Source organism: Vitis vinifera, chromosome 2 (assembly GCF_030704535.1).
Source record: "Vitis vinifera cultivar Pinot Noir 40024 chromosome 2, ASM3070453v1".
NCBI classification, from domain to species: Eukaryota; Viridiplantae; Streptophyta; class Magnoliopsida; order Vitales; family Vitaceae; genus Vitis; species Vitis vinifera.
This window is the reverse complement of record NC_081806.1, coordinates 4,663,951-4,682,501: the sequence shown is the minus strand read 5'-3', so window position 1 is coordinate 4,682,501 and position 18,551 is coordinate 4,663,951. Positions and strand designations below refer to the sequence as shown.

Sequence of the window (18,551 nt, the reverse complement as noted above, 5' to 3'; positions counted from 1 at the left end):
ACAAATATATTTATATATATCCCCAAAAAATAAAAAATCATTCGTTTATTGAGAGGGTTTGGGCTGGATTTTTCTTTATTTGGGTCTTGTTGAACATTTCCCCGCGTTTGGTTGTTGGGAAAAGGGAGGAAAATTGTACATACATGTATAAACAGAGGGATAGGGAATAAAAGAAAAAAGAAAAAAAAGGAAGGTCAGCAGCATCAACTATTTGGCACACACTTCAGAACTTCTCATAGGGCTGATGTCGTGGTTTTATAAATAATAAATATATTCGTTTACAAATATATTTATAAAATTATTTTATTTTTTTATTTATAAGGAAAAATAACCATAAACAATATTAAAATTTCCTCTTTTGTTTTAAACTCGACCTAGAGTATCAAGGGGTCCAGATTCTTTTCCACAAAGCTTCAAGGAATACAAGGTGTATATTTGTCTTATATACTTAACCATTTGTCTTGCAACCCGCAAGTTGAATTCGAATGCAGATTGCAGCCTATTAAAGCCATTTAATATCATATAATCCTTTGGTGCTATAATTTATTACTACCTGGAGGTACCAAAAAATGGTACACCATGAACCCACCGCCTCCCAAATAGGAAACCTGAAATTGAACAACTTCCGGGCACTAAAATCGAGCGAGAAAGCTGACCCCTTTTACCCCTGGGTCAAAAGATGTTTTGAATTCAGATGGAAAGGTCAAAAATCCGCTGCGCAATCCACCACGTGGCTGTACAAAAGGCCCATACATGCAAAGAAATAAGAAATGGAAACTTGGTCGTTTCAGCACCCATAAATTTGATCAAAACTAACATGTAGTAATTACTGAGGAAATTTAGAAAATTTATTAGATTAATTTGCCAAAATTTTCAACTGTATCTAATATGTCTAGCAAGGCTTCCGCTCTGACTAAAAAAAGATTAAAAGGGCATCTTAGGTGACAGATGCCAAGGGGCGTAACAGACAAAAGTAGGATGGGATGGCAACTCCCTCGATCCCTCATGCACCTTATGTTTAGGTACACATGGATTTTAAAAAAGGTCAAGTAGTTTCAGAAGGGAGAAAAAAAATGTTATCAATGCTTTTAAAAAAATATGTGATACATGTTTTTAAAAACTCGGGGTGTTTGTGTTGAAGTAAGCAAATTAATAAAGCAGTGAGCACTAGTGCTTAAAAAATTAAGTTTGAGAGTAAAGTCAATTTCCTTGAAGGCACGTTGGCTGTTGAGCTCTGAGATGACCAGAGAACCAGCCAATACCATGAGACCCATCTCATATTTTGTTGAGAAATACGTAACTTTAATGTCCAATGCATTGTCATGGTAGCAACCGCATCTATGACTTGGTTCCCTCAGCCTTACAGTAGCTATAGTCAGCCTTTCCAACTCTTGGTACAAATGGGCCTTTATCAACAAGTCCAGCTCACCACTTCCAACGGGCCCAACACAGCCTACCACTGTTTTGCCACCTACTGTTCCCCCTAAAAGAGGTGCACTCCCACTCCATCGATTCGGGTGGAGCCTATGGACCCATCCTCCAAATCCGGCTGGGGACCCAGGTGTGCGTGGTAGTGAGCTCACCTTACCTCGCCCTCCAAATTCTCAAAAGATTCTACCGAACGTGAGCTTGGCCACCGACAACTCCGACGTAGTGCGTACGAAGCACGGCCCAGAATTGAGGATGTTAAGGGTGGTCTACGCTGTTGGGTGCTTTGTGTTGGAAGGCTGTGTACTTGAGTGAGTGTGTGAGTGTGTATTTGATTGAAAAAAACTTCGATCCCTTGGCAAGGAATGACTTTTTGGGTTTATATTGTTTTCAATTCCCTTAGTTTCTTAGACTCGTGGGAGGAAGAAAGAATCCACGCTCCAGGTTTAAAATGTGTTTGATAATGATTTTAAGAAGTGTTTTTATAATTTTTAATATTTAAAAATTTTTATTTTTTAAATTGTGTTCGATAGTAATTCTAGAAAGTATTTCTATCATCTCTAATATTTAAAAATTTTTATTTTTTAATTATTAGAAATATTAGAAACACTTTCAACCATTATTCTCAAACACACTTTTAAGCCCATTTGGAATTGAGAGGTTTAAGCCCTTTTGGATTTAAGATGTTATAATATGGAAAACTTTAACGTGTGTCTAATAATTTTTTGCAAAGTGAAAACTAAATTTCATTTATTTAGTTTTAGACCAAATCTTCACTCTTTCATTGTAGTTTTTTCATTCAACTTTTTGCATCAAGTAGATGTTTGTAACGTGTGAAATTAATTGATTTAACTTCCATTTACTTATTTTATACTATTTAAACCTATTTACAACCCTATTTATTTATTTATTTATTTTTTATTATGATTGTTCCACCTTTATTATTGTTTTGACCCTCTAGGAGAGTATCTACCAATAAGTTGGTCCTCCCATCAAAATATCTTATTCATGTATTCTCTACAATTTCTCTTTCTCTCTTTGCGATCTCTTTCTAGCTTTCTTTTTTGTGCTCCTTCCTTGCACCTAGCATTCCTTACCACCCCTATGCTCCTTACCTATACCTAGCATTCCTCACCACCTTGTGCTCATTCCTTATAGCTAATAGCCGAACAGTTGTTGTAACTAATAACTAAGCATCCCTGTCTACCATTGTTGCATCAAGTATTCTTTTATCTGATTCTACTATTATCATTCAATTCTGTGTTGCAATCTTATTGCAACCCCTTTTATTTCAATAGGAGGAAATTTGAATAAGTGTTCTAAGTTGTATTATACCTTGCCAACAAAGTGCAACTAAGGTGAGGTCTTTGACTATTGAATCCTAGAGGTAGGACATTGATTCTCCACTGCATCGAAGTTGATACATTGAGGAGGTGAATATACTTTAAGGATAATACTATGTCATGTGACTTAACCACTATTCCAACTCAATCCCCTTAAGTCTCCTATTTATTGTGTTTTGGGCTCGGTTAACTTTCTATGAGTTTCAAGTTTTAGACATTCATGAACCAATAATCTTAAAGTAGAGTCAATTTATGTACACTTCCTTAGTTCACACTCTTCATGATACCTATAAGATTGATCCTTTTAGTAGGATATTCTTTATGAGATAGTAAGAAAGGGTATTTTTTGCAATTGATATTGTGATCTTGGAACATGTTTTGACTGACCCAAAATTTGAGGATAATTATGAAATTTTGCCTACCTGGGAAATTGAAAATAAGTTAGATATTGTCATCCTTAGCATACTCTTCAAATGAGCTATTTAATGTCTTCTATCAATACAAGATGGTCAAAGACATTTGGGATGCTATGAATAAACAATAAGTTTAGGAAGATTTAGGAGCTCAGTAATATGTCATAAAGAATTTTAGAAAATTCTAAATAATCAAGGATAAAGATGTATCATCTCAAATTTATGACTATTACTTGCTAATTAAAGACTTAACTAATGACTACATAAAACTACTTGAATCTTTTGTGGTTGGGTACTTGATTAAGATGCCACCAGAGATTCCTAGAAAGACTACAAAAATGACATGAAGCATAAAAAAAAATAAATATCCCTATAAGATCTCATAATTTATATTTAGATTAAGGAATAGAACATAAATAGGGGCAAAGTAGAAAAAGCCAAAGAACTATCCTCAAAAACTCTTGTGGTAGAAGAAAACCTAGATCCAAAAAGCGAAACTCTAAGACCAAACCCAACACAACGAATAAGGTTTAGAACCAAACTATAAAAAAGGTGGGTAATGACTTTGTTTGTGGTAAGTTGGACTATCATATAGCATAGTGTTGCTATAAGAAGAGATATGAAAAATCTAACCTTAGAGCAAACTTGACAGAAACAAAGGTGATTGCTGTTATAGTATTCTTTAAGATGAGCATGTGTTGGTATAAGATTAAATACTTATACAAAATATATATTTTTGGGCTGCCGGAGCTCTAATTTTATTGATGAAGAGTGCTGAATTTATACATGAACTTGTAACTTAAATGACATTAGAATAGCAGAAAATCAAGCTACTAGATGATGAACAACTACTTCCTATAAAATAGAAACCAAATCTTGACCAAATAAAAATAAGAAAATATCTAGATGTTGTAGATTTTGTGCAAGACTCCAGCTGCAATATTCAAAATTCAAATTCCAGCAAATACTAAGTCAAAATTCAACACTCCTCCTTGACTTCGTAGATGCAAACTCCAAGTCTTGCACGTAGACACTCAAACCAAACTTCGAAAGGGGTCTGCTTCTTTAACACTTTTGTTGGCAATATGTTCAGAAAATATACTGCTCTACTTGCAGTTTTAGCCCAAAATTGTTTGCATTCCATTTCAAGGATGGCATTTTTTGAGATCCACCAAACATTGTTTGCATTCCATTTCAAGGATGGCATTTTTTGAGATCCACCAACATCAGTATGCACCAGTTGCAGTTTTTGGGTTGCTCTCCAGGATATTTTCTTTGGAAAGGGAAGTTTAGTTTGCTTCCCATATTGACAAGTAGCACATATAGGAAGATCTTTTTCTAAGTCAGGAAGTCCTTCAGCTATTTGATTTTTCTTCATGTAGAGCACATCATCATGATGAAAGTGCTCGACCCTTCTGTCCCAAAACATTGTTGTGCTATCTTGTTGTAAAATAGCAGTATGCTCATCTTCCAGTAAATTCAAGGCAAAACTCTTGCCCTTCATTTTTATGTTGAACACCTCTTTGCCTTCAGCATCCTTGATAATGCAATTCCTATCTTCAAAATAAACTTTAAATTCTTTCTCAACGAGCTGTCCAACACTGAGTAAGTTTTGGTCAATGTCAGGCACAAACAAAACATCATAAATGAGTTTCAAACCTGTTTGGCTTTCGATAGCAACCGTTCCTTTGCCTTTCACTGGAATATACTCACCATTTCCAATTCTGACTTTGGAAATAATTGTTCTATCAAGTTCTCTAAAAAGATCTTGATTATTTGTCATGTGGTTTGTACAACCACTATCCACAAGCCAACTTTTAGAGGTGCTTTTATTAGCAAAACACGTTGCTGCAAACAATTGCTCCTCCTGGCAATAGTCAACTGCTGCACTAGTTTCTCATGAGTCTTCTTTGTTCCACAGCCTCCAAGGAATGTAATAATTCTGTCAAGCTAATAGTTGACAGATCTTTTGAATTCTCCAAAGAGGAAATTGTAGCTTCATATTTCTCAGGAAGTGTAACCAATATCTTTTGAACAATCTTCTCATTGGAAAATTCTTTTCCAAGCAGCCTAACTTTGTCTGCTATTGAAAGAAGTTGTGCAACATAGTCTTTAACAGCATCAGACTCCCTCATTTTCTTCATTTCAAATTCTTGAATCAAGTTCATCACCTGCATGTTCTTGATTCTTTCATCTCCTTTGTATTCCTCCTTGAGATACTCCCAAATTTCTGCAGCTGAATCAATTTTCATGATTTTGATGAAAATTGATGGTGAAACTGCAGCAAACAAGCAAGCTTTCGCTTTAGCCTTTCTTGTCCTTCTTTCTTTATGCAACTTCATTTGAGTCAGAGTTGGATTGGCTCCTAGGGGAGGAACTTCATAATTTTCTTCCACTGCTTCCCAAACATCAAGTGCTTGTAGATGAACTGTCATTCTAATAGCCCAAGTTTCATAATTGTCTCCATCAAGAACTGATGGTGCAACTGTGAGACTTGACTCTTCCATTGCTAAATGATTTTAGAAGGTGTTTGGGTTCACTCACCTCACTGGCCCCTCAAGATAACTATGGCTCTGATACCACTTTGTTGGTATAAGATTAAATACTTATACAAAATATATATTTTTGGGCTGCCAGAGCTCTAATTTTATTGATGAAGAGTGCTGAATTTATATATGAACTTGTAACTTAAATGACATTAGAATAGCAGAAAATCAAGCTACTAGATGATGAACAACTACTTCCTATAAAATAGAAACCAAATCTTGACCAAATAAAAATAAGAAAATATCTAGATATTGCAGATTTTGTGCAAGACTCCAGCTGCAATATTCAAAATTCAAATTCCAGCAAATACTAAGTCAAAATTCAACAGCATGGTCACTAGTGTAAAGGACTGGGTGTGTAGACTTTAATTAGAGCTACAAGGCACATATGTGGAAACATATGTGCATTCACTTCTTATACCATTACAAAGGAAAGAGAGGAAAAAGTGTTCATGGGTGATTCTAAAATGTCCCAAGTAATTGTCAAAGTGAAAGTTTTGCATTGGCTACGAAGCTTGATGGGGTGTTCGATCCAATAATTGCACAAAGGGTGAAGATGGATAAAGAAGGTGGGAGCATAGAAGGCAAAGCAGGGAAGGATTTCTGCAGTTTCTCTTGAATCTCAAGGATGAAGGAGATTCCAAGACGCCGTTAAAAATGGCCCATGTCAAGGCCTTGCTCACGGTACCACTTTCCCACTTTCATCTACCTTTTGAATTATTAAATAGGATATATTAAAAACAATATGGCATTACTCTTATCACATTTTGATCATCATTGTTGTCACAGACGCACAGGGCATGGTGGTGGGCGGAACTGACAGCACATCTAATACACTTAAATTTGCCATTGCTGACATGATGAACAAACCAGAAGTGATGAAGAAGGCACAGCAAGAATTAGACGTGGTAGTTGGCAAGGATAGCATAGTAGAAGAGTCTCACATTTATAAATTACCATATTTATCTGCAGTGATGAAAGAGGCTATGCGGTTGCACCCAATGCTCCCTCTAATGGTTCCGCATTACCCAAGTGAAACATGCGTTGTTGGAGGTTATACCATTCCAAAGGGGGTTCGAATCTTTGTTAACGTGTGGGCAATACACCGAGACCCTTCCATTTAGGAAAACCCATTGGAGTTTGAGTGGCACGTAGGATATATTTACGTTTTTACTTGTAATCATATACGTACAACAATACGAATATATTTACATATTTACTTGTAACCATATACGTATAGCAACACCAACAAAAAGTAAAGTCCTCACCTAGGCTATAACCATTAATCTTAATCTTAATTTTTTTTTGTAGAGTTTGGCTTTTTCAATATTTTATAATTATATAGTTAATTGAGTTACATAGTTTAATGATTGGATCGATGATTAAATCGTGATTCAATCAATGATATTATAAATATATAATTTATATATTATAACATTAAAAATAATTATAAACATTTAAAATATGTAAAGAATTTAAAAATAATAATATTTATTTTATTTTTAGTATTATCAAATTAAATCATGGATAAATATAAGTACCTTAATATTTTAAATTGTATTAAATAAAATACCTCAAGTACTTAAACTTAAAATGAAAGAAAATTATTTTAAGGTATATATCCTATTATTTTTTAATTTTACAAAATATTGTATTATTTTACTTATATCTTTTACTTATTATAACTTTCTTTGAAAGCAATCATATTATTTTATTTTAAATTTGTAACTTTCAAGGTGCAAGCGTGTCACAGCCCATCCCTTGTACTCAAGCCTCAACATGATTCATATTAGATTGATTTTTCAAATATATATATAAAAAAAAAAGGGCAATAGTGTATACGTTCACTAACAAACAAAAATATAAATTTTTTAATAACTTTTAAAAAGTAACATGAAAAGCATACACTAAGAATAATTCAAACAAAATTTCAACATTATCCTTCACATTTTATCTTTTCCGCTGTCAACTACCATAATTTTCCTTTTTTAAATTTTAAATTGACATGATAATTGAAAAGACTCATTATTGTTTTTTTTTTTATAAGAAAATTGACATGTGATAATCAATCATATCATATGATTTTATTTTTTCTAATCATGTTTATTAGTGTTTTTAAACTTGACATGTGATCATCAACATGCAACATTATTTTTATTTTTTTTCTCTATTTTATAATACGACACTAACACATTCTCATAAAATATTTTTAATTTTATTTTATTTTCTACTTTTTCATTTTTTTATTTTAATTATTTATGAATACTTTAAATATAAAATAATAATAATAACATATAATAAATCATTAATAAGAAAAAATAAAATAAAAATAAATACATAATAAATAAATTTAACTTTTTACTTAAAGACATGTAAATTTGTGGTGGTTTTAACTTTTTTTTTTCTTGATAAAAATGTTTAATAATTTTAATTAAAGAAGATAAAAACTTGGTTATGGTTCTACTATTTTGATTTGTTAAAATTTTTAATTTTTTATTATATAAAATAAAAATAACATATATTTTTCATTAAAATATTTAATTATTTATATTAATTTTTTTAAATTTTTTTTGAATATCTTAAAATAAACCAAAGAATAATGATATATCATTTCCATTATAGTGATGCTCTTAATACATGTCTGTGTTACTTTTTTTTTTTTTTTTTTCATAAAAGAGTGATATATATATTTTAAAAGTCTGATATTCTCTTTTTCAAGAGTTATGTTGATGGACGCGCAACAAAATTTTTATTTTTTAACAAAATTAAGAGAAAATAATATAAATGATTAAATATATTTTTTTAATGAAAAATATATTTTATTTTTATTTTATATAAATAAACAATTTCAAATTTTAACAAAGCAAAATATTAAATGTTAAAACCACAAACAAGTTTTTATATTTTTTAATTAAAAATATTAAATATTGTAACCCAAAAAAAAGTTTAAATTGCTGTCAAGTTAAATCTATAAACAAAAAATTAAAATCATAATCATCAATTCTGATTTTGACATAAAAATTTAAAAATATTAAAAATATAATAAAATTTATAAAATAAAAAATCTTGTGTTTTAGGAATATAAAAAATTTTATATCCTAAATCTCTAAATATGTTAACTACAAGGAAAAAGATATATGGTGACATTTATAATAAGTCACTATAAACATAGGGTGTCACTACAACATAGCGTCACCTTATCCACTGACACCATAGAGGGTATCAATTGGTGACGTACTTGGAAGCGACACCAAAGTAGATAAATGGTGACACATTCAGAAGAGACACCATATATTTTTAGTAATGCTTAATTTGATATAGAGTTGTATGAGATATATAAGGTGTCATATTAAATGCATCATCTTTGAGTTATGGTGTCACGTTAAATGTATCACCTTTAATTTATGGTGTCACATTATTGTAAATGATTATAGAAGATATGGTTGTTTTCTGTTGATTAGTTTGTAGATTTGTGTAATGCTTATTAATAAATAAGACTAACCTATGTAAATTGTCCATAAATATAATAATCATATTACATTTAACTTATATTTTCATAATGCTTATGAATTAATTTGTAACATATTACATCATCCAATAATATTTGTATATCAAATGTTCACAAAATGATAGTACATCAAACACATCAAACCCACCAAAACTAAAAAAGAAAAGTGAATACACATTAAAACATGATTTAGAAATGTTAAGCTTCCCAACATTCATGTATACTTGCATTTCATATGCATAAAACCGGCTAACCATAAAATGACACAAGAGTTGCATCCAAAAACCCAAAATTCTCAATTCCAAATAAAGTAACATTTATGTCCTATAATGTATGACATAAGAGTCATATCTAAAAACCTAAATCTTGTTGCCTCTTTCTCCTTTCTTTTTATTCTTCATATTGTCCTCCCAAGAGTGTATACCTGCATTTCATAGTTTAATGAGTTTTAGAGTTCTTATTGAAAATAAAAATGTGATGCTATAAACAATAAACAAATCTAAGTACTAATGTTTTCTTTTTCTTTTTCCTTTTTCTCATTTTGGTATAAAAATAGTTCGTAAAGAATAAGTAATGTTATACAATATCAATGGAAAATTCAATCATATAACAACTAAGGGAATTACCATGAATGATCACAATACATCAATATGATTCATGATTAGTTATAACACAAAAGTAATCTATTTTTCTCTAATTTCATCAAATTCTACTTGAGAATATGTTTTATTTGTCATCAAACTGAAATCAAATGAGAATAACATTAATATCACAATAATTGAAAGTATGAAATTATGTACAATTCATTAAATGAGTAAAACCTTTGATGCAATAACTGTAAAATCAACAATTATTTCTTTAATGAATCTCATAACAAAGTAGTCATATTTGAACTCAGTATTATTTTTTTACTATTAAATTATTTTTAAACAAAATAAAAATTATTAATATATTGGTTCATTTTTAAATACTTTCATAAGAATATATTTTAACTGCAAGTTATTTTAATTTATCAAAAGATTTTTAGGAAATGAGCTATTATCCATTTATTATTTTCTTATTTTTCAAAAAATATTTTCAGTCATTTCATACACGTTTTCAACTACTAAAATTATTGTTTTTATAGAATAAACAAAGAAGCATACACTTCTCCTCCACTCACTAAGTCAACTATTACAATCACCATAATATTTTATTCACCTACCAATATCTCATTCCATTTAGATAACTCTCTCAACAAAATCATTTCTATAATACTTTTTACTCTCCTATGATATTGAATATTTTATTCCATTTAGGTGACTCTCAACGCAAAGAAAAGTAGGAATGTCTTCTTAGGTTAACTAAACAAAGACTTTTTTTTTTTTACTTTACAATATGTATAATAAAAAAACAATTATTTATTACAAGGAATGTGGTAGAAAGGTCATTTCATTTTTAAAGAATTTTTTAGAATTTCTTAAACATTTACAAAAAATAGAATCTAACAATTTTATTTCTAAAAAAATTGATCAATTCAAAAAAGAAAGAAGAATGTTATTTTTTAAGAAAAGTTAATAAACCACTTTATTCTTGAATTATCTAAACAAAACTTACTAAAAAATATTTTATCCCAAATTTATTTTCAAAACTTTCTTATTGAAAACTATCTCATATATAAATTATTTTATTATATAGAGAAATTCTTATTTTATTCTTTTTTTAGAGAAAAATTCACTTGTTTATTAAATATCAAAGAAGTCTATTTTTATGTCTATTATATATATATATATATATAAATTCTCTTATTTTCATACAAGAAATTTCCATTTATGCCTAAAATACTTTTAGAAAAATCATTACCAACAAAATTTTATTTTTAAAATTATTTTCAACATTCTTATTTAAAAAAATTATCATTGGATTATTTTCAAAAAGGACAGTCCTAAAAAAATTAACCATTTATAACCCAATTTAAACTCAAAAATTATCCCCAATATTATTTTATATTCCTAAATTATTTTCAAACAAAATAACAATTATTAATATTTTGATTCATTTTTAAATACCTTCACAAAAATATATTTTAACCACATATTATTTTAATTTATCAAAATATTTTTAGGAAATGAGTTATTTTCCATTTATTACTATCCTATTTTTCAAAACATATTTTCAGGCATTTCATTCACATTTTAAAATTTCAAATACTAAAATTATTGTTTTTATAAAACAACAAAACATGTAAATTTCAACTACTAAAATTATTGTTTTTATAGAATAAACAAAGCAACATACACTTATCTTCCATTTACTAATTCAACTATTACAATCACTCCAATATTTTGTTCACCTACCAATAATTCATTCCATGTAGGTGACTCTAAAAAAAAAAAGTCATATTTATAATACCCTTTACGACTCTGATACCCAATATTCTATTCTATTTAGGTGACTCAATACAAAGAAAGTGAGAATGTTTTCTTAGGTTAACCAAAGAAAACCCTAAATAACTTAAGTGCTTTTGGATTAATTGAGTATCATCTTGTAGTAGATGTCAATCTCTATTGTTAGACTTCACCAAAAAGCTCCTAGCACGGTGGAAAAAAGTATCAAATATAGTCAAGTCTTCAATAAAATACTATTTCATGTGAAAAATTACTACAAACTAGTGTATCTCTCATTCTCAATTAGACAAAATTTTTAAAAATAATTCATTTTTCTTGTTTTCATTTGTTTTGGGGCTTATTAGCAATGAAACAAAAAATATGTTAGAATGTTAAACCTAGTTTTTACTTCCCTGGAACTCGATAAAAAACACCATTTACAAAACCCACATCATAGATATACTAAATCAAGAGATATAAAACAATTATACTAACAAAGTTTTTTGCATTAATAAAAAAAATGAAGATGGTAGATAAGAGATTTTGACTTACCCGAGATTTTACAAAACAAAGAATATCAATTATGGGTGTGCCGACCATGGGTGTGAGAAGAAGGAGAAGAAAACGATGGTTAGGGTTAAGCAATAAGATCTTTTATATTAGTTAATGTATATATGGAAACAATGGACTTTTCATAAATTGTTCCTACTCACTATTTTTAAAAAGGGCCCATTAAGTTATAAAATTTAAAACTTTTTATTTCATATGGTGTCACTTCCAAAAAATAACACCGTACATCTGAAATTAGCATCATCTAACTATCCTAATTGAAGATTTTTTATATGATGTGTCACCTTTATAAATTTTAAGTTCAATGGTGTCATTATTTTAAATGCGACACCATAAATAGTGACATCATATATTATTTTTGTAGTAGTTTATTATGTATTTATTTTTATATTAAATTTGTTCTCATTGATAATTTATTATATATTATTATTTTATGTTTAAAATGCTCATTAATAATTGAAATAAATAAATATGAAAATATAAAATTGTGGAAAAAATTGAAATTCAAAATTTTTTTATGAAGCCAACATATTTAAAAAGCAAAAAATGTGGAAGTATTACGGAGAAAAAAAAATCATTTGACATGATTGGACCGGATTGGTTGTCAAATGTCATTTTTTTTTAATATTAATGATAATGGGTGATGAGTGATGTAAAACAGTAAAAGTAAAAAAATAAAATGATGATGACAATTGAAAGCTAGAATAATAACCCCCACAATGAATGAACTTCAAAAAAAAAAAAGTCAAAGTTTTAAAAAATTTATTTATTTTTAAATAACACACTGTTACATGATTCTCCCTTCAGAAAAACACGACTCGATAGTCCCAAAGTAGGGCGCATTAAATGCACCCGCTCGCTGCCCAGTGGGTTGGGCGTGTTCACCGGAAACATTGGGCTTTCCCCCAGCCAAACACCCTAATTTAATATTAAAACATTAAACATTGATTTAAATTAAATTTGGGTCGGACAAATACGATGAAGCCACCGGAAGATGCCATTGCCACATTCCATGCATGATGTAATATAATGCCAAACCTTGTCCTGAAGCTGAGTCATTTTCATCAAACCCCATTGCATATTAGGCAGTGGCAACCGCAACACAGAGAACCATATCCTGAACCCTTTAATTTTCCACCTCTTAGGCCTCTCATATAACATGACACCCATCTCACCTTTTCTCGAGAAACAAATAGCCATGTTATCCGATGCGTGGTCATGGTGGTGGGAAAGCACTAATAGCAGCGATGAATTTGCACGAGTGAGCCTTACCTTTGCCTTAATCAGTCTTGTCATCTCTTGGTACGCATGGATGTTCATCAAGAACCGTGGCGGCGCACCACCGCCACCGCCGGGACCGCGCGGTCTCCCACTGCTTGGATACCTTCCGTTCCTGGATCCGGAGCTGCACTCCCACTTCGCCGACCTGGCTCGAGCCCATGGACCCATCCTGAAGCTCCGGCTGGGCTCCAAGGTTGGCATCGTAGTGACCTCACCTTCCCTTGCCCGTGAAGTGCTCAAAGACCACGACACCATCTTCGCCAACCGCGACGTGCCGGATTTGACCAACGCGTTACAATACGGCGGCTTCGACATAGTATGTACCCCGTTCGGGCCAGAGTGGAGGATGTTAAGGAGGGTGTGTGTGCGTGAGATGCTGAGCAGCGCGACTCTCGACGTCTTCTATGACCTCCGCCGCCAGGAGTTCCAGCGGACGGTGAGATATCTGTACGGTCAAGCAGGATCACCGGTAAACGTGGGAGAGCAAATGTTTTTGACTGTAATGAACGTGATAACGAGCATGTTGTGGGGTGGGACGGTGAAGGGGGAAGAGAGAGCGAGCCTTGGGGCAGAGTTCAGGCGAGTGGTGGCAGCGATGACGGAGTTGATGGGGAAGCCCAATATATCTGATTTTTTTCCAGGATTGGCCCGGTTTGATTTGCAAGGCATTAGAAAACGGTTTGGAGAATGTGCTCTGAAGTTTGAAGGAATATTTGATTCAATTATCCAACAGAGAATGAAGATTGATAAAGAAGGTGGAAACGGAGGTGGGAAGGATTTTCTGCAGTTTCTATTGAGGCTCAAAGATGAAGGACACGCCAAGACGCCTTTGACAATGAACCACGTCAGGGCCCTACTCTTGGTTAGATTTTCTGACTTTCAACACAAAAATTAATTAAAAAAAATCTGGTTTGATAAAAAACTGAACATTTCAAACAAAACAACATCAACTTCGATTTTTCATATAATTTTAGAATATCAATTATTCGATGAATAGACTAAAATAAATTTTATAATATTTCGAACCAAACAATATAAATGTCAGTTGTCTCATACGATCAATAGAAAAAAAACCTATACGTGGGAAAGTGCGCTTTCATAAAGCCACTTAAAAATAATTACAAATATTGAAAATACATATATGAATAAGGGATAAGATCTATGTGGTTAAAATAGTATTCCAAGCTACAAAACCACATGTTTTTGACATATTTGCAAATATATGTAAAGTAATTCTAAGATACGTTTGTATTGATTATTGTAGTTGTAATACATAAATGTATAGGATATGGTGGTGGGTGGAACCGATACCACGTCTAACACAGTTGAGTTCGCCATGGCTGAAATGATGAACAAACCAGAGGTGATGAGAAAAGCACAACAAGAATTGGAGGTAGTGGTTGGTAGAGACAAGAAAGTAGAAGAATCCCACATCGGAAAACTGCCATATTTATATGCAGTCATGAAGGAAGTTTTGCGGTTGCACCCAGCGCTCCCTCTGTTAGTTCCTCATTGTCCAAGTGAATCATGCGTTGTGGGAGGTTATACCATTCCCAAGGGGGCTCGAGTCTTTGTTAACGTGTGGGCAATACACAGAGACCCATCAATTTGGAAATCCCCATTGGAGTTTGATCCGGAGAGGTTTTTGAGAGGGACATGGGACTACAGTGGAAAAGATTTCAGTTATTTTCCGTTTGGCTCAGGCAGAAGAATATGTGCAGGTATAGCGATGGCTGAAAGAATGGTGATGTTTTCTCTTGCGACACTTTTGCACTCTTTTGACTGGAAATTGAGGGAAGAGAAGTTAGATCTTTCGGAGAAGTTTGGAATTGTGTTGACAAAGAAGATGCCTCTTGTGGCCATCCCTACACCAAGATTATCTCACCCATTACTCTATGAGTATGAGTAGGGTGGAGGATGTTTCCGCGTGTATATGTCTTTTGGAAAATGCTAAGTAAGGCTGACGTTTGCCTATCATCTTCTATTATGGGCTGTTCTTGGCATTTGAAAAGAAATCAAAGAAAACACACCACTTTGTTTATTTTTATTGCTCTTCTGTTAGTTAACTGACATTCCAATCAACAGTTGTCACATCCTTACTTTTTTTCATTTGTTCCACCTTTAAAATGCTTCAACACAATAGTTAGCAGTCCATTCTGCATTGTGATAAAGGTCTATTTGTAATGCTCCAAATTCCATTCTTCTAGAAGGATTTAAATGGAAGAGCTTCATTACATGAGTTGTATGAAAACTACAATTATCTGAATCTATTACTCCTTAAATAATTCAGGACTTCTCCAAGTAATTTCAAGTGGTAGAAATTAAAGTATCTTCAAGGAAAAAAACTTAGGTAAGAATCAGTTCAAACATGAAAGAATACCTTACCAACCCTCTTTTCCAATTGATCCTTTTCAGTTTCTTTCTTATAAATTTCCACTCTCCTTCAGCAGAATCTCCAAATTCTCAGGTGATGTTTATTTTTTTGGCTTTTTGCTGAAAACAATTTAGTTTTAGAATTTAGGTTGTTTGTTTTTCTACTTTTTTATGATTTATTATAAACTTTTTACTAAATAGAAAAAACCAAAATATGTAACTTTTTCTAAATAGAAAAAATAACATATTGGTTTTTTTTTACTTTTTAATACTTAATAGAAATAAAATACTACAATAACAAACAACCTAATATTTAATACTATTAAGTATTAAGGTTTTATTTAGAATTAAGTAAAAAAACAAACATCACCTCAGTGTCCATCAAAGAAAATCATACAAAAAACTAATGGTACTCACTAACTACGAAATCAAACAAAAAACATATTTCATAGAGCAGATTGTAACTTAACTAGGGCAGGTTTAGATATAGAATAGTTTTTTGAATATGACAATAATTCATTATAAGGAGCCATTCATAATTTTCCACAATTAGAAAAATGAAAAATGAAAAATGAAAAAAAAAAAAGGAAAAAAAAAAGGGATTCTCCTAAGCACCTCTCATAGCAGCCACAAATGAAGCAGAGAAGAAGTCATACCTAGCATTCACGGTAAGGATGTAGCCACAAATGACATGTAGAAATCTCATCCAGCTGATTCAAATCACAATTGTGAAGAGAGAGACAATAGAAGGAGAGGCCTTTAGCGGAGATGTGTCAGAGTCTACATGTTTTTTGTTGTTGTCGTTAGAAACTGGGGGAAACTTAGCAAAGAGGTGATTGAAGGGAAAATTTTGTGTCAGTATTGAGATGAAGCGGTGGTGGAATTCATGGAGAGAAGCAGAGAACAACAAGATTCACTTGGTTATAACAACTATGTACTATGGCACAAGCTTTAGAAGCTTCAATCCCCTCAAAATTTGTTCTCATATTCTTATAATTGAATTAGACTCATGCAGATCAGAAGAATGGATAGGGATATCGAACATTGGAACATTGATTTCGATACTATGACCTGAACTCACAAGATTTTCATGGAGAATTTCAAACACTGGTAAGTATGACTTCAAATTTCAAATCTTCACTTTTTTTTCTCTCCAACCAAACAACGCAGGAAAGAAGAGATATAGTAAAAATACCTGGTGGAGAAAGGCAAAATGGGGCCTAGTGAGATGACTGAGGAAACCGATCGAATACTGAAATCGCCTTCCATGGTGGCTGAAGATAGAGCTGAGCAAGAAAATCTGCAGAAACCCACCCGAACGGACGCCAAGGTGGGAGAGATGGGGTTAGGTTTTAAGAATTTGAAAGAAGGGAATTTAAGAATACTTTCCATTATCCCAAACAACACGACACCAAGCAACAAGAAAGAGGTAATAATAGAAAGAAGCTGGGAGCATGCATGAAATGCAGCATTTCAATTTGCCACTTGGAATTGAACATTAAACATCTTGAGCAAGTGCGGAAAGTGGAGGCATGTAGCAGGCCAACAATTAGTTGAATACCAAATAAGAAGGAAACAAAATACCTTAATAATGTTGAAGAAAAAAATAGAACATAAACTACCAAAACCATCAACTGAACACTTGGTGAGCAAGCAGAAAATTTGTCATGAATTGAATTTAAACCTGAATACCAAAATAAAATCATCCTTAACACTTTGAAATAAATAAAGGATTCAAATGTAAGAGCTTACAATCTTTGCAAACTTGAGCAAGGAGATGGTGGGTGGGAGTGAGAGGCATCAAGAGAGAACGTGAGAGCATGAGCACCATATGGGCGTAAGTTTAAAATTAAACATCAATGTAATTTTTTGTTCGAAACTATTGGCTTAAGTTAAAAACTTAAAATCAAATAGAGTATTCAACACACTTCAATCTCCAACAACAAGACTAGAAGATAATTTTTGTAAATCTATGATTCTTAAATAAAGTTAAAGTTGAACCTAATATGGAAAATAAAAAAAATTAACTTACGTAACTTTGATATTAAAAAACCATGATTGACTAAGAACTTTCCTCATTTCTTTGAGATAACACAAGGGTAAATGAAAGAAAAAATAAATTAGGGTTTAGATTGTAAGAAGAAGAAACCCATTAGAATCTTCTCTTCCTTTGTCCTTTGATCTTGACTATATTTTCCCTAATCGCATCGACTAGTCAAGCACCTATACAAATAAACATCATGCCAAACCTTCCCAACAAAACACAAATCTTGGTTCACTCTTGGCTACTTCAGGGAGGAGAAGGCTAAATAGCTTCTCAATTGTCTCTTACCTCATCACTTCTAATTTCAAGAACCACTCAGATTTAATTGTGATATCCCATTGATGGTAAGTCTTGATGTTGTTGTTGATGATGATGTGAGCTCGTAGAAAACCTAAACATTGGTTAATAATTGACGAAGAGTTGTTAAGGCTTAGATTTTTCAATGCACACCACTAAGTTTAGGTGTAAAGGTATATATTTTGGCAGATGTGAAATTATTTGGAGGGAGTGAAAATTTGGACATATATATTATGTAAGATAATGACACTTTTCAAAAGCACAAGAAAGTGAGTATCATTATTTTGTTTTATATGTATACATATATCACACAAGGCATATTCCAAACCTATTCCTTCACATACTTCTAAGCCTCCAACTTGTTGCTAAGTATGAGAGCTCT

General features: G+C 31.9%; 2 protein-coding genes across 2 annotated transcripts; one reads left to right on the top strand and one right to left on the bottom strand.

Moving 5' to 3' along the window:
* Positions 1-5,073: 5,073 nt before the first annotated feature.
* On the bottom strand, positions 5,074-5,691 carry LOC104878447 (uncharacterized). Its single transcript, XM_059741901.1, has one exon. The coding sequence runs from the start codon at positions 5,689-5,691 to the stop codon at positions 5,074-5,076; it is 618 nt and encodes a 205-aa protein (XP_059597884.1).
* A 7,476-nt stretch (positions 5,692-13,167) lies between these two features.
* LOC104879497 (flavonoid 3'-monooxygenase CYP75B137) lies at positions 13,168-15,595 on the top strand. Its single transcript, XM_010652435.3, has 2 exons — positions 13,168-14,317; positions 14,741-15,595. Exons 1-2 carry the CDS (start codon positions 13,334-13,336, stop codon positions 15,362-15,364), a joined length of 1,608 nt encoding a protein of 535 aa, XP_010650737.2. The 5' UTR covers positions 13,168-13,333; the 3' UTR covers positions 15,365-15,595.
* Positions 15,596-18,551: the final 2,956 nt, after the last annotated feature.

Excerpts from the sequence above, each read along its gene's own strand:
- LOC104878447 (XM_059741901.1), bottom strand. The coding sequence starts at position 5,691 with ATGGAAGAGTCAAGTCTCACAGTTGCACCATCAGTTCTTGATGGAGAC.
- LOC104879497 (XM_010652435.3), top strand. The coding sequence starts at position 13,334 with ATGACACCCATCTCACCTTTTCTCGAGAAACAAATAGCCATGTTATCC. Across the intron at positions 14,318-14,740 it reads ACGTCAGGGCCCTACTCTTG|GATATGGTGGTGGGTGGAAC; the intron begins GTTAGATTTTCT and ends ATAAATGTATAG.